General features: G+C 40.6%; 1 protein-coding gene across 1 annotated transcript in view; it reads left to right on the forward strand.

Annotated features, from left to right (window-relative positions):
• Nucleotides 1-16868, forward strand: part of Agpat5 (1-acylglycerol-3-phosphate O-acyltransferase 5) — a 43174-nt gene extending 26306 nt beyond the window's left edge. The window contains exons 4-8 of the mRNA XM_031339222.1: nucleotides 835-924; nucleotides 8031-8121; nucleotides 9897-10058; nucleotides 11841-11964; nucleotides 14233-16868. Coding sequence (XP_031195082.1) covers nucleotides 835-924; nucleotides 8031-8121; nucleotides 9897-10058; nucleotides 11841-11964; nucleotides 14233-14458 — 693 coding nt within the window. The 3' untranslated portion in view covers nucleotides 14459-16868. The remainder of the gene's footprint in view (nucleotides 1-834; nucleotides 925-8030; nucleotides 8122-9896; nucleotides 10059-11840; nucleotides 11965-14232) is intronic.
• Nucleotides 16869-17166: the final 298 nt, after the last annotated feature.

Below are 17166 nucleotides of genomic sequence, written 5' to 3' on the forward strand. Positions count from 1 at the left end.
GCCTTGTGTATATGTATTTCTGGTTCTTTGTCCATATTTTAATTCCCTAAAGGATGAAGGTGTAGACTTTTTTTTTTTTTTTTTTTTTTTTTTGTATCCTTCCCTCCTGGCCTCCTGTGGCCTCTTTTATTTATATCTTATTTTTAATTTACTTCATGTGTTTGAGTGTTTTGTGTCTATGTATTCCTGGGTCCCATGGAGGTCAGAAGAAGACATTAGGTCACCTACATCTGAGTTATGGATGGTTGTGACCATGTAGGTGCTGGGAACTGAATCCCTGGCTCTGAAAATGCTCATATCTGTAGAGTCATCTCTCCAGTCCTGCGAGGGTGGCTATTTTTTTTTCTTTTTTCTTGTGACAGGGTTTTCTATGTAGCCCAGGCTGCCCTGGAACTCACTCTGTAGACCAGGCTGGCCTCAAACTCAGAAATCCACCTGCCTCTACCTCCCAAGTGCTGGGAGTATAGGCGTGCACCACCACTGCCCGGCTTTAAGGATACTTTTAATTGACTCTGTTAATGACAGTATAAAATTAATGAGTTAAGATCCATCAGAAAAAGCTTTTGAACTAAATCTTTTAAAGAAAAAATATTTTAAATGCTAATAAAATTAAATGTGTATTTTCCATCATATAGTTTTACTTGGGTTCTGTAGAAATAGAATTTTCAGTTATATATTGTATAGTTGGCAATATTTAAATATTAAGTCTAACTTGAGTTCTGAAATATAGTTTTATTTTTTTACTCATTTACTCATAGTTGTCTTAATGACTGTGGTTATTAGTTATTTAAAGAATAATTGCTCTTTTTCTTCTTTTTCTTTTCTGTGTACCAGCATGGAGGAATTTATGTAAAACGAAGTGCTAAATTTAATGATAAAGAAATGAGAAGCAAGCTTCAGAGCTACGTGAACGCAGGGACACCAGTAAGCGTGCCCGTTTTTTATTCCTCAACACAGTTTTCCGGTTTAAGAAATTAAACTTTTAAGTCATTTTCAAAATATATTACCCCATGTGGGATGATGAAACTGGTTCAGGGTTTTGTTGAGATAAAGTGTCCTTGTGGCCGTGAGGTAAGATTGCTGCAGGTGATTGTAGGGTTTCTCCCTAGTAGCTGTCAGCATTGACTCAGGAAGAGCAAGGGGTAGGTGTATCTTCGTGTGCGGGGAGTGGAACTCACTGGCAGCCTTACACTATAGCCCTGAGGAGTTAGGCTGCTTATGAGATTCAGTGCTGAAAGAAGCGATTGCTTTCTTCCTGTGTCAATTTGGATTTTTATTGTAGAAATTAAAGTTTAATAATAAACAAACAAACAAAAAATACCCAAAGTAAAGAGTCTCCTAATGAAGAATCATTCTGTGTCAGTATTTTACAGAATTTTTTTCTGTATAGGGGGAAAAAAATTCAAATTTTTATTTCAAGAATGCTAACTGCTGCCAGCCTCTTGCCATGGCTCCTCCCTGTACAGACTGACATGGTTATGGTGAGGACTTGGGGAGTTCTTGTCTTTCTACTCTGACCACTTCATCTCCACTTACCAGACAGCAGCCAGAGCTGCGCATTGGCTGGCACCGTCATGTTTACTTTTAGGTATCTTCTAGGACTTTGTACAGTAGGAAGTTGCACCTAATTTGGAGATGATGGGAATCGATCATGAGATGAGCAGTGGCCCTTTCTCCATTTACAGCATACCCCAGAGAGGAAGCATGACACTGGAAAGAGGATGCCTGAGTTTGAAATGGAATATAATTTGGTAGACTTTTTAAAAAAGTATCTTCAGAAGACAGACAGAATTGTACATTTTTGAAATTGTAAAATGTAGAGGTGTAGATTTATGTATCTACTCCTTCCTCCAACTTGCCCTCCCACTCAGCCAGAGATGAGTGCTTTAAAGCTTCTTGTGTTTTCTCCTGTGAGGTGTATCTGTGAAGCAAACGAGCAGCTTCATTTTACTTGGATGTTGACCTTGTCTTCATAGTCTGCCCTTTCTCTGTGTCTTCTAGTCAGGTGTTTTTTGTTTTTTTAAAACTAGAATGGAAGGAACCTTTCAGAGCGTGCAAGTCGCTGCTTGGGGTTTTCACTTATTTGCTCTAGTTCTTTAACAGCCTCTCACTGTGAAATGAGAGACTGAGACTCAGTGACAAAGTGAAATAATGCATGCAGTTCATAGAGAAAGGCTGCCTCTAACAGAACAGTATCATTTCATAACAGGCTATAGTTTAAAGATGTTTGGAAATCTAATAATTCTGTTAAATAGCTCTTCGTTTTTTAATAGTTTTTTGTTTTTTGTTTTTTTGTTTTTTGTATTTTTAAGACAGGGTTTCTCTGTGTAGCCCTGGCTCTCCTGGAACTCACTCTGTAGACCAAGCTGGCTTCGAACTCAGAAATCCGCCTGCCTCTGCCTCCCAAGTGCTGGGATTAAATGTGTGTGCCACCACTGCCCGGCCTGAATAGTTTTTTAATGTAAACATATTGCCATATTGCATCAGAGGCAGAAGCATCCCTTTAAAATGATATTTTGTGTCTTGAATACATATTTTAAAATTCATGGAGAAGATAATCATAGAAGATAATGAGACCCTGGCTCTCTTCTCTGGTAAGGATTCAGTAGACAAGGCAATGAGTACAGACGGCTGTCAACGCTGGAACACAGCCGAGTCTGCGTGGGACAGCTTGCCCGGCATTCTCTGTGCTTCTCATTCCTCTTGGCCTCGAGCAGGGGTCTCATGTGAGAAGAGTTCTGAAATGTCAGGCTGCTCCTTGGCTCTTCTTTTCTAGCCTGGCACTACAGGTTTAATCTCCTCCTAGTCTTTGACCACCTGCCTCATGTCCATGACAGCTAAAGAAAATAAACACCAAATTTATGCCTTCAGTTTGAAACTAACAGCAAAGAAGTTAGCGCATGTCACCCACCTTAGAAAAGTTTTATTTTGAAATCTTCACCCTTGGAGCTGGAGAGACCGCTCCGTGGTTAAGAGCACTTTTTGCTTTTACAAAGGACCTGGGTTCAGCAACCACATGGTAGCTCACAACCATCTGTAACTCCAGTTACAGGGAATCCAGTGTTTTTCTTACCTCTGCAGGCGCCAGACATTCACATAATGTACATACATATATGCAGACAAAATATTCATACATGTAAAATTTTAAAAATCTAAAAAAAAATTAAAAACCTTGACTCTGGGCCAAGTGTGGCAGTCATTGGAGCTTGTAGACCTCTTTAGTGCTCTGGCCTGAGAAGAGTGCCACCTTCTCAGGCATTCCCCAGGGAGACTCCACACCAGGTGACAGTGACCAGGGCCTCAGCCTGTGCTTCTGACTAGTGTACTAGAGCAGAAGCAGCAGCAGGCTGCAGTGTTGTTTTGTGCTGTGGACTGTATTACATTGTGTATTTATCACCTTTGGGTTTTGTGATGTTTTTAGGAAATCCTGGATAATTATAATTTTCACTTTCTGAATAGATAGAGTTTATTCAAGGTCTTAAGGTGTATGAATGGAAGAGCTAGTCTTCACAGCCATTCAGGTAGTATGCACAACTTTTCCCCTGTATTCTCTCTAGTGTCTTTTTTGGTGAATCTGATGTCCTGCTATACACCTACAATGTGGAGTAATGGGTCATAAACATATAAAATATTTATGATTTTATCTGCCAAATTGTATTTAACTTTTTAGCTTTTAATATAACTTTCTATATAATAATTAATTTCTTTTAAAAAAAATTGAATACCAGCCTGTTATAGTGGCATATGCCTGCGTTCCTAGCATTTAGGAGACAAAGGCAGAAGTGTGAGAATTTTAGACTCATACTCAGCTATATACAAGACCCCAAATTTGTGATAGACCCTTCAGTACAACCTTAAATGGATGTGGTGAGTGTGGTTGGCTTTTTGTGTTCCTCGTCTTTGAGGGAGGTTACTCATCCTGGACCATTCTCCACGTCTTACCCTGCAGCCCACTGTAAGTGCGTGCTTGCTAACAGTCCTTTAGAATCTCACGCGCTTTCTCTTTACAGACACCAATAATGGCTTTGCACACTTTATTACTTATCTGATGTCTACAAAGATTATGAAAGGGAGAGCTGTATATATTGTTAACTTGTGTAAAGTACCTAACACAAGTAATAGAATTCAAGAATGATTTCTTAAATGAACACTGAATAAATAGTTCTTGATATTTTTGATCATCAGATCAAAAAATTTTTAGATTAAATATCTAAGATACAAAACATAATACCACATGAATTATTAATCATTAAAGTAAATAATATCTTATAAATGGCTGACCCTAGAATTCATAGACATTAATAATTGCTTTCATTGCTTAGCTATAAACCTTATTGATTAAAAATGTGTTCTTATGAAAGTGATTTTTGGTAGTTCTGGAAACTAAAATATTTTTCTTGCTGCTTTTTCTTCTAGTAACTGATAATGAATTTTAATTTAAATTTTTTTCTGCAGTTTTATAAAGCATCTGGTCAATCCCTATTATCCAATATGAGGATATATAACATAGTGTATTGTTTTTTACATTTGGTAGTGATAAGACTGAAGTATGTGAATGAAGAGTCTCTGATTCTCCTCCCTTTCCTTTTGTGGGTTTGCCTTACTCAACTTCTATGTGATGGGTTTTGATTATCTTATTTTATCTTATTTTGTTAGGTTTCGTTGTTATCTCTTAGATAACAATGTTATCTCTTAGGTATCTAAGAGATATTGTTATCTCACCTCCACTCCAACTGTTAGGTGTCTCACAAAAGCCCCAAGCTAAACAACCACAGCAGGTTGTATACTTCCATAAGTGTTAACCCTTCTGGCTCTTGTGAGCGGATTCAGTTGGTCTTATCCCTAGCCGGGTGACCTGGACTCCTCTCCAACACCATTCCATCCATCAAAACTGAGTCCTTTTCCAAGCATATACCAGATACTGCTCATCTGAGGACTCCTCTCAGCCACCAAAGGACTGACTGCTCCTCGGCAGAAAGGGCTACTAGTCCCACACTTCCAATCTCCTTACACCCTCACCAATGCCTTAGGAGCATGTGCTCACATGCCTCTGTGGGTCATTTCCATTTACGGTAGGGAAATGTGCCCAATAACTCAGCACACCTATAAAGAGCCCTTGCTTGCTCTCATACTTAATTGGAAAAGATAATCTACTCACCAACTCCACTCTGTGCAATCCAGTCTAGTTTGCCCATGCTAGTCAGGCATAAATCTTACACCTGGATTCAGACTGATGAATCTCCATGCTTCCTTCTAAATCTACAGTTCTAGCCTGAATGCCAGATTCTGCCCAAGTCTAGTCTGGTTAGCCCTGTCCTGAGTAACCCTAACCTTGAGGATTCGACCAGGATGCACATCCCGCGTACCAGTTCCCTTTGTCCACTGACTTCATCCCACCCATGCTGTGCAGTGCTTCGGCTCCACCCTCCATGCACAAAGCTGGGTTCTCCCAGCTTCTTTCACCTGGGTCAGACACAGTAACAAAAGAGGTCTGCATGCCTAGGTCCCATCGCAAGAATACGTGTGGTAGTTTGGAAGACAATCTCCACTTGAGGCTCAGATATTTGGAATTTTGGTTCTCATGTAGTCATACTGATTATATCAGTTTGGGAAGTATGACCTTTCTGGAAAGAGTATATAACTGGGGAAGGGCTTTGAGATTTCAAAGCCCCACACAGTCCCTAGTTCAAACTCTCCTGCCTGCTCAGTTTGAGGCATGAGCTCTCACTCTTCTGATGCCATGTCTCCTGTCTGCTTCCGTAATTCCCTATCATGGCGGCCCCTTTCCCCCTGGAATTCTAAGCATAAATAAACACTTCTTCCTAAAACAGCAACAAATCTGACAGTGGTGGTGGATTCTAAGGAGTCTTCTCTGGATAAAAAGATGAAATAAACGAATCTATTTGCATGGGTGCTGTATTACTTTTGTCACTGGTGTGACCTGACAGGAAGCAATGTAAAGGAAGACAGATTTATTTTGAGGTGTAGATTGAGGGTACCGTGACTAAGAGGCACAGCAGCGCAGTTGCAGCAGCAAGAACATGGCTGCTAGCTCAGATCTTTTTAGATCTGGGGAGAGGGCAGGAAGCTGGGATAGTTTATAAATCTCAGGACCCATCCCACGGAGTTCCTTGTCTTCCGGTGACATCCCATGTCTTAAAGTTTCACAGTTCCCAAAACAGCACCTGCCATCTGGGAACCAAATGTGCAAATTCCTGAACCTAACATGCATATTTCATCTCTAGCCCTGTAGATTCATAGCCATCATAGTTATAATGCAGTGCATCTAGTCCAACTTCAGTCTGATGGTCTTATATTTCCAACACTTCAAAACTACAAAGTCTTCTAAGACTCCCAGTCTTTATTATTTCTTCTGAAACATCATGAACCTGTCCCCACTGTTTGCATTCCTCTAATCCTGATTTTCTAAAGTAATACCAGATTGGATTGGCCAGTCAAGCACTGGTTACAATGTTATGGGGGTTTTCTAGATAATAGCTCCAGAATCTTCCACATTCCACCTAGGAGCGTCTTTGGAGGAGGCCCGAGATCAAATGTCTTCAGGGCCATGGGATGAGGTTTATCAGAGCAGTAACACCACTACTCCCTTTCTGTGTAGCCCACCCCTTAAGCTCTGGGTGCAACTAATAGGACGCATGCAATCTGAGCGGAGCATTGACTCTGGCCCATGCTTTCTTGGTACATTCCATCATGCAAGGGTGGCACCGATATAGCAGAGGCTGTCAGAGGATGATACTGTTTGCTTACATCTGGGTGGGACAGAGAATGGTAATTCTTAAGGCCCACCCCCTCAGCAACTTCCTTCAGTTAAGCCCCCTACTCTAAATACTCTACAAGCTCTCCACATAATGCTGCCACCTAGGGATCAGCTGTGACAATGCAGGCCCAGGGGAGCAGTTTAAATCCAAACCAGAGGAGCTGAAAATGGAGAAGTGCAGAGGAGCTGTTGGACTTTATACCAGCTTTGCATTTCTTTGTGAGCTTGGCTCATAAACAAATATGTATTCTCCTGTAGGTTCCTTTAGTGGGAGTTTCATACCCATAAGTCTGTTCAGAAAAACATTTTATACTAGCTATGTAGGAGATAATACTGCTGGGAGTCACTTGAGCATGGATAAATGGACATAGTTCTTTCTCATGAATCCCTGTCCTGTTTTCTATATTCTGTTTACTTGATGAGTTTATTTTGTTGGTTGGCCACCAGTCAAAAAGTATCTTTTTTTTTTTTTTACAACACTCAGTTCTCAAGTTAGGAGCTTTGTTATTACATGGCCTTAATATTCATATTTTAACCTTTCCAGGAAATCAAGTATAAAACTTATATCAATTGTTGGTTTAGTAAATATCTATCTTGGTACTTCATTTTGTTTACAGATGCTATATTTTTAGTTTATATCATGAATATGAGGTTGCTTAAAGTAAGTGATGTAAAATCCACTGGGGAACTTTATAAAATGGAATATTGTGAGCTTTTTGAAACACAAGTAATTCGTAATTCATAATCAGTTTTGAAGTAGATGCACTGTTAGCTTCAATACTGCTAGCTACATACCTATAATTGTTGAAGACTGGAGCTTGGCTATTACAAGTGCACTCTGTGTATTCATACAGACATATGGCAGAGTCCACTGGTGTGTGTGCTTAGTATGTGCTAATAAAATTTTAATGCAAACGTAAAATGCCATGTTTTATTATTGGGAACCAGAGGGGTTGGTTGTGCCCAGATTTTAAATTGGTGATTATTAGCATATTCTAAGAAACAGCCTTAGGATTTTAAAGATTGGCTTTACCATAAGAGTAGAGTTACATTTTATTATAATCCATATTATGGTTGGCCTTAATTGAATCTCTGCATTTTGGTTATTCTGCTCAAAGTGAAGGTCATTTATAAATGAATACACATTTTCTCACCATAGGGAACACTACCTTAAAAATACCAGAGTTCAAATTGCTAAATTGATGGTAACAACAATGGACTCACACGAACTAAAGTTTATTTATGCCTACAGATGTATCTTGTGATTTTTCCAGAGGGAACAAGGTATAATGCAACATACACAAAACTCCTTTCAGCCAGTCAGGCATTTGCTGCTCAGAGGGGTAAGTAAAGATCTGACTGTGTTCAAAAAAATACTTTTTAAGAAGAGCGATACTTACTTCCTTTAGAGTCTTTCTAGAGAATATGTGTTTCATGTAAGAACTAAATGAGAGAATGTCTGATCTTCTACATAGTTAGGTATATTCTTATTAGTCTGTATCTGAGAGGTTAGAGTCACAGGCTTGCTATGGCACATATCCCATGCTATGAACTGAGTTAAAATGTAAGTAAATAATATTCCTGAGAAAGTACATTTTGGGAATGACTCGGTATAAAGCCTGGTATATAACAGAAATACACATGTGGTTATATATGTAGCACATATGTAAACACGGGTATACGCATTGTACTCAGAAACCGGAGGTCAGGGCCCACTGCAGGCAAGTCTTCTAGTGATGCTGAGCTAACGCTGAGAGGGAGAAAGACCAAGAAGGTTGGGCTTGCTCATTCTGCAAAGGTCAGAGCTCACTGTGGTCATCATCTTCATACAAGTCCTTCAAGTATACACTCAGGAAGTATATAAACATACTAGGAAGAATCCGTCAGCTATGACTTCAAGTTTCAGGATAGTTAATGCCACATCATGCTTCAGAACTAACAAGTACTTGGTCAGGGTCATATTCATTCCACATGAAGACTAGAGGAGGTCATGCCATCTGGCTTAGGAGGGAAATTTCCTTCTTAGCAGTCACCAAAGGGCTTGGTCTTAGTTATAAGCCTAATGTCTGTGGTTATACTAAGCAGACATTAATGGTCTAGGTGTTAATAGGTACAGATAGGCAAGAATTTGGTGTAGATTTTTTTCCTCTCATATGCTGACCCCACATCTAGCCTGCTTTTTGAGCTTCTAGTCTTCTTCTAGTCTCTCATAAAAATACTGGTTGAGCCAGAATTGGTGGTGCTTAAGCTATGATCCCAGCTCCTGGGATCTAAGGTGGGAGGATCATAAATTTGAGGCCAGCTTGGGTCTGTATAAGAGAAAAAAGAAAAAAAAATCTGGTCAAGGTAACATGGACCCTGTAAGTTTCACAGGGTGATTCTGTAAACATCCTGAGACGAGATGGCCTCTAATGGCGAATGACTTAGCTGACAAGAAAACTTTCCCAGCTTGGTTGACTTTTCAGACTTCATACAAGTTTGTGAATAAATTATACTCCTTCTGCCCTGGGGACTGAGCTCAGATATGCAGTTGTGGGAATCATTTGCTTTCCCACACCACCCTGCATTTTAAAAATTCTTCTGTAGACCGACCCACCATCCTGTAGCTGTTCTTCCTTATGTAGCCGCTCTCCCTGGAGAGAGGCAGTACAGACTTCAAACCCGGTTCTCCCTAGTCACTCTTCATAGCATATCGCAAAACCTGTGCTTCCTGTGAACTTGTAAGTACACGCTGGAGTCCAGGAGAGGAAGAAGCCAAAGAGAGTGGATGGAATGCCGAATTCTGTCCTAAGAGAGACTGTGCTTAGTAAGATGCTGCTGTTCTTCTGTGGTATCTTTCTTACCAGAGCTTACCAAAGACAAGGCTCCCAGTGGGTCGTGAGCTTCCCTCGACCAGCCCTCCCAGCTTCTCACAGCTTGTCTCATTCATGTGGGTGTTTAATGGATATGTGTTCAGTGGGGTTGACCTAAGTCAAGATGGGAATGTACAGGAGGATTCTAGGTGTGAGGTTAGAGCATTAAACTTTGGTTCCTGTCTTTGTGGTAGTTGATAAGTAATTTAGATGTTGAATTTAATGTATTCCTAATTATGACCACATTGAATCTACCTGCTTTCTAGGCCTTGCAGTATTAAAACACGTGCTGACACCAAGAATAAAGGCCACTCACGTTGCTTTTGACTCTATGAAGAGTCATTTAGATGCAATTTATGATGTCACCGTGGTTTATGAAGGGAAGGAGAAAGGGTCGGGAAAATACTCAAACCCGCCATCCATGACAGGTAAGCCATGTTTCCACAGAAGCTGAGTAGCACAGTTCAGGAGAGACACAGACTGTGTGCTTGCTCTGCTTTGTTTGGGTCGGTTTGGTTTTAAATAGAGGGTTCCACTGTGACGTTCTGGCTAGCCTGGAATTCACTTTGTAGACCAAGCTGGCCCTGAGCCCCACTACACCAGCACTACCCACCCACCTTCTCTCTCAGGTCTTTTGCTTTTGCCCTGAGCCTTCTTTATAGCATGTTGGGAGGGCATTGCCATTATTTACAAGAAGAAATGTGATCTTTTTCCACATGCTGAACTTTAAGGACTCAGAACGGTGTGACCAGAGGGTTTTTTTTTTAAAGATTTATTTGTTTATTTTATGTATATGGGTACACTGTAGTTGTACAGATGGTTGTGAGCCTTCATATGGTTGTTGGGAATTGAATTTTTAGGACCTCTGCTCACTCCAGTCAGCCCCACTCGCTCTGGTCAACCCTGCTTGCTCAGTCCCTGTTTGCTCCAGCCCAGAGATTTATTTATTATCATAAATAGGTACACTGTAGCTGTCTTCAGACAGCACCAGAAGAGAGCATCCGATCCCATTATGGATGGTTGTACACCACCATGTGGTTGCTGGGATCTGAACTCAGGACCTTCGGAAGAGCAGTCAGTGCTCTTACCCGCTGAGCCATCTCCCCAGCCCGACCAGAGGGTTTTGCGTAAGAATAGTTCAGGTAACTGTAGCCACAGACTCAGTATTGGAACATGGGAACAGATGAAAACGGAGTGATGGAAGATTCTGGCCCCTTTCAAAGTATTCATTTTAGAGAGAGACGAGAGTGGCAGAGAAGAGAGAGGAAAGAGACATGGTATTTTGCTGTGTACAAAAGAGGTCTCTTACAATCCCAGTACTAAGTAGGAAGAGGCAGAAGATGTTGAAGACAAGGCTAGGCTGAACAACCTAGTAAGATTCTAAATCAGGAAATCAAGGGCTGAGATGAAGCTCAGTAGGAGAGTTTTTGTCTGCCGTGCACAAGGCCCTGAATTTAACCCCCAGCAACAACAAAGCGGGGGTGAGGGTGGGCAAAATTGAAGTTACTCTCAGAGACTCCCTGTGTGAATATTACCACACTTGAGTTTCTTGGAGAGTAAATAAATACTCTCCAGAGATTTCAGATGAGACTCTGCTTCCTATTAAACAGGAGGCCAAGAATATTCTATCACGCTGAAAATGCGATAGGAGACATGTTCTAAGGAATGTCTGCACTCCAGTGTGATGGAGACTTGAAGTTTAAAGATCTTTTCCCTCCTTGCCCCCACACTCCTGTATTGAGTATTTCTCTAGTGCTCATCTTTATCTGTATGTTAACTTTCAGGAAGATGAAGCTGTTTGATGGTCAAACCCAGCCAGTTTTCTTACATACTTTGTGGATAGAATTGGCTTTCACAGTAAATGAGGAAAAGCACTAAAATGTAAAAGATTTTAAACTCGAAATACTTTAAAAGTGAAGTTTTATGTTAGTACCCAGAGTGAGAGGTTTGATATTGATTTTTGCATACGTAGAGGAAAGGTGGCTGCCTCCCCAAGGCTGACTCTTAGAGGTCAGGGAAGGCCAACTGGGGTTAACAAGAAATGTGTGCTGATGAGTTTTTAATTTCAGCTCAATACTACAAATCATAAGTTCATAGCTTTTATTGTTTTCAATTGTTTTAGTCTTAATACATCATTTTTATTGTAAGTTACTCAGTATAATCATGAATTCTAAAGTAATGAGACATGACGTTTTCTTCTTCCTTGTTAGAGTTTCTCTGCAAACAGTGCCCGAAACTTCATATTCACTTCGATCGTATAGACAGAAAGGAAGTCCCAGAGGAACAAGAGCACATGAAAAAGTGGCTTCATGAGCGTTTCGAGATAAAAGATAAGTATGTGATAACAGCTCCAGCACTTAGAAACTGCAGTTCAACTCAATTCCACTATTGTAACCTGTTTGAAAGAGGTTTCATCTTCATTATTTAGGAGATACTAATCAAATTTGTGTAGACAAGACCTTACATACTTAATATGTAACATGTTTAATGGTGCATTACCCTTGTATCACAATTAAGTTTAACATTCTACATCAGTTTGGCAGTTGATTTCTGTACCATGACCACTCAACACGGGGATGCTTTTATTCCACAGTCAATGGCACAGCGAACGGGGACTAAAGTCTCTATTGTTTCACGTATGCTTTTTGTGAACTCCATCCTTGCGTGCTCACATTGTAAATTTTCATGAGTCACTGTAAAAATCATGATGTGTTGGCCTACCTGCAGTGCTTTCTGGACAGTGGGCTGCTGCGTGATAAAAGCTTTTTTTTAGGAAAAAAGCTTTTCCTCGGTAGCTACACGGGAAACACGAGGCTGTGGGGTTAGAGACTGGAGCACAGGTGGGCACAACACCCTTGTGTTGTGGCAAGGAAGGGAGTTGTTATTTTCATGATGAAATTGTCCCCTTTCTTGAATTAGTAGAAATTATTGCAAGTACAGTGAGTTGAAATGAAACTTCATATTATACTTATGCCTTGTACTGTCAAGTGTTTGTGCCCGACATCACTTTTCAACCAGCAGCTCGGGATTACTTTGATGATGGGAACAATGTAAGGAGACCTGTGTATCTTAATATGAAATGTTTTCAGAAAAGGAGTGGACAGTGTTTAATGCCCACCCGTTGCCTTACAGCCAGCTAACACACAGTGTTGTTACCTCTATAGAAGTGGCTCACAGCTAACACACAGTGTTGTTACCTCTATAGAAGTGGCTCACAAGGCAGTGGGAACACTTCCTGTGCTTTTGTGCCCTGTCCTGCTGCTATAATCTTACATGTTTAAACCAGAGGATGAATGAACTACCCTTTTTATTTCTCTGTTCTGCTTTTATAATTTCATGGGAATAAGAACTTTTGGTAGGTGTCTTTGTCACTGGTCTGTTGCTGACACCTTAACCAAAGCAACTCTTCTACGAGATGGAATTTACCTGGGGACTTCCTTACAGCTTCAGAGGCTTAGTCCATTATCATCATGGTGGGGAGATGGGGGCATTTAGGCAGACATGGTGTTGAGGAAGCAGTTGAGAGCTACATTCTAATCCACAGGCAGAAAGACAGACAGAGCCTGACCTGGGTTTTTGGAACCTCAGAGCCTCTCATCCCTACCTCATAGCCTCACCCCTCTAACCCACGTCCTCCCACAAGGCCACACCCTCTAATCCTTCTCAAATAGTTACCAAGCCCAGTGACTAAGCAGTCAAATATGTGAACCTATGGGGGCCATTCTTATTCAAATCACCTCAGGAGGAGAACTATGCTATAAGAATTTCTTTTCTTTGACTTCTTTGAGAGCTTATTTTTGTGCAATTGGAGCCATGGCCTCACATGTGCTAGGCAAGCATTCTACCATTGAGCTACAGCCTCCACCCTTTTCATGGATTTATGGGATGAGAGCTATGGGAGGAAGGAGAGAAGCTGGAAAGTCATTTGTTGGTATATCCACTTACAGATGGAAGATTTACAAACAAAAATGAAGCTGGGGCCATCATGGCTCAGCACTTGCTGCTCTTCCAGAGGGCTCAGGTTCATTTCCCAGCACCCACACACAGCTCTGTAAATGTAACTTCATGGTCAGTGGCTCTGACACTCTCTTCTGGCCTCTGTGGTCACCAGAAACAATCGTGGTATGCAGACATACACACTAGCAAAGCATACACATAAAAGTACATAAACATATCTTTATCTTACAAATCCCCAAAGTCCTCATCAAATATTTTTTGTTTGTTTGTTTGTTTGTTTTGTTTTTTGAGACAAGGTTTCTCTGTGTACCTGGAACTCACTCTGTAGACCAGGCTGGCCTTGAACTTAGAAATCCACCTGCCTCTGCCCTAAGTGCACCACCCCTGCCCAGCTTCATCAAATATCTTAAGCCCCGCTGTGTTTTGATTTTCATTTTCCATGTGGTAAGGATATAATACCATGTCCATACTGTAAGGAATGAGTGCCCTGCTGTGCCATCTCTGACACCTCTGCACCCACCCAGGTTTTCTAAGGAGCTGTACTTGATCGGCAAGTACTCAATATCTAGTAGATGGTTTTTGTTTTGACACCAAAATGTCCAAAACTGAAAGTATCAATTCTATTGTTTTTCATTCTGTCCATAGGTTGCTCATAGAATTCTATGACTCACCTGATCCAGAAAGAAGAAACAAATTTCCTGGGAAAAGTGTTCATTCCAGACTAAGTGTCAAGAAGACGTTACCATCAGTGTTGATCCTGGGGAGTTTGACTGCTGTCATGCTCATGACGGAGTCCGGAAGGAAACTGTATATGGGCACCTGGTTGTATGGAACCCTGCTTGGCTGCCTGTGGTTTGTTATTAAAGCATAAGCAAGGGCGGCTGCAGACATGGTCTCTTACCGATGGCTGCACATTGCATCACATCGTTTCCTGAATTAAATAAGGGTTTTTTTGTTTGTTTGTTTGTTTAAGCCTTGATGATTGAACACTGGATAAAGTAGAGTTTGTGACCACAGCCAGCACGTGTTTGATCTGGGCGAGCACACATGGCTGTTCAGGTGCTGGGGTTGCTGGAGACGGGGAAGCTAAGTGGAGTTTATGCTGGGTTTTTTTTCTAATGTTTTCATGAATTAATGTCCACTTGTAAAGATTATTGGATGCTGTCTGTAATTCAGAAGGTTGTGTTTTAACATTAGTTTGCAGTGTGTTTCGCTGTATTGGTTATCTTCCGTTTGACTACTTGGCAGCTCAGACTCTTAATACTGAAGTCTTTTATATTTTGAAGCTATGTGATACTGGGTTTTTTTTGTTAATTTCTGAAAGTCAATGAAAGACACTGTAATGATGCGATAAGATGTTCCAAGAAAAAGGTGAGAAGTATTCATGGCAAAAAAAGATCTGTCTAGTGTATATTTTTATTATATTGCTCTATTTAGCTAATTTTCTTTATATTTGCAAAATAATGAACGTTTCTAATATTTATTAAAATGCTTAATTTGCATACCCCCTATTCTACAGAGAATAATGTGTAAAGTGTCAGAATAGACTTGAAGCTCTGCTATGACTCTGTCTCCTTTGGCAGAGCTTTTAGTAGCCCAGCTTCTGAGCTACTCTGTTAGTACCTCCCAGCACCTGTGCCGCTAAGTACTTCTAAATGCAAGGGTCTCTATTCTTTTCATATTGGAATGGACATCCACCGAGCTCTAAGGTGATGGAAGTCTGCCAGCATCCTGTCTGTCCTAGCACGTGCCTTCTGCCTGGCTCCCTTTGCTTTGGCACTGCATTTGATCTGGAGTGTAGGTGCTCATGGTTGCTCGCTGCTTGTTTCAGCTCTGGCTCTCTGGCTTTGTGTCCTCCAGTGGTGCTGTTCATTGTTGGGGTGCAAGTAGTACTGCTCTGACTCAGAGGGGTGTCTCCCTGGCTCCTGAGGGTGAGCCTCCTTGGCTACTGCAGAAGTATAGTGTGTTTGTTTATGGCAAGAACCATCAGGATTGGATAAATTTGTTATTTCTCTTTAATTTCCATGGAACCACACTGTTGGTACATGTCCCCTGTGAACAGAGCTACCTTCCAGGACCAAATCACACCGTTGTAAGTCATGGGACAGGGTGTCCTATGGGAGGAGGCTTTTTAAAGTGTGATTTGCCATATTTCTATGTTGTAATTTAAACATGATTGCCTATTAGTCATTCAAGGTAACATTTCTGCAAACTTCATACAGATTTTTGTCACAAAATTACTATACCAATGATCTAGTTAAAATAGACCAATTGAATCACAATAAATAAATTTTTTTTTAAATTGAGGGAAAATTTGCCTCTTGTTTTTTCAAAACCAGAAAATGAGCCATTTCAAACATCTTTGAAGAGTCATGTGCTGTCACTTGTTTTCTATGTGTTAGTATATATATTCATGTATGGATGTATATATTCACATATGAATATGTATATTCATACATATACCAACAGAATATAGCAGCTTAAAAACAAAACAAGCTAGTGTATTATGTTACTGTGCTGAATTGTAATTTTTTTTACTTACAAAGTGAGGTTGAGATCGATTTCATCTCTTTGTTAAATACATTTTTTTTTCAGCAGTCCTATTAGAGCTTTGACCAGATCAAAATAAGTACAAGTTCTGAGACTTTAAATATGGCTGAGGTCTAGAAGGACAGCTCAGCAGTTAGGAACACATGCCACTCTTAAAGGGGCTTCAGATCCCAGCACCCACGTGGAAGCTCACAGAAGGCTGGAATTTCAGCTCCTTGGAATTAGACACATCCTCTGGCCTCCATGGGAATCTCTCTCTCTTTCTTTCACACACACACACACCTACACACACACACACACACACACACACACACACACACACACACCCCTTTAAATATCATGGATGTGCTGTGCATTTAAATTTTAAGAGACAGAACCATTGGAATTACATGGATTATAGCTGACTTTTTGAACAGGGCTCGGTGGTCTACATATGCTCTCTTGATCATTAGCACACGGGGCTTACTCTCCTCACCAGTAGCCTATCAAATGGGTAGTTGGAAATACATTGTATCAAAAACCTTTGAGAACTTAGAAGCGTCTTGACATCACTATTTTCTGCGATTCCTTTCACCTAGTTTAAGATTTTATTTGTATGGCTGTTGAATTGCAGCTTAGGGGCTACGGTTGTTGTCCTTTATAAGACTGCCATCAGTGTGCATGCCTTTATGTTTTTCAGAAAGGGCATTGGGATGAAAGTGAGAAAACAAATAAAATCTTTCCTTGTCGCTCATGTCTGTGTTCTCTAACATTTCACAACTCAGGGATTCATCCGTTTTCCATCAGAGAAAGGGGTTAGTGATTAGCCCTGCATTCCAAGTTTAGAAAGTACAATATTTTTAAAGTATTGAGCAAAGTTTTAAAAAATACATTGGAATAACCAAAATTGTGAAGCAATGCAGTGGTTGGACTATATAAGCTAATGTGCCTACTTTAAAGGATGTGACCCCCACCTAGGAAACATGTCAGGTTCACTTAACAAGGCTTTACATGACAGTGCCAGCCTGGCTAATTCTTAGACACTTGGTG

This window comes from Mastomys coucha, unplaced genomic scaffold, assembly GCF_008632895.1.
Source record: "Mastomys coucha isolate ucsf_1 unplaced genomic scaffold, UCSF_Mcou_1 pScaffold22, whole genome shotgun sequence".
In the NCBI taxonomy this organism is placed as follows: Eukaryota; Metazoa; Chordata; class Mammalia; order Rodentia; family Muridae; genus Mastomys; species Mastomys coucha.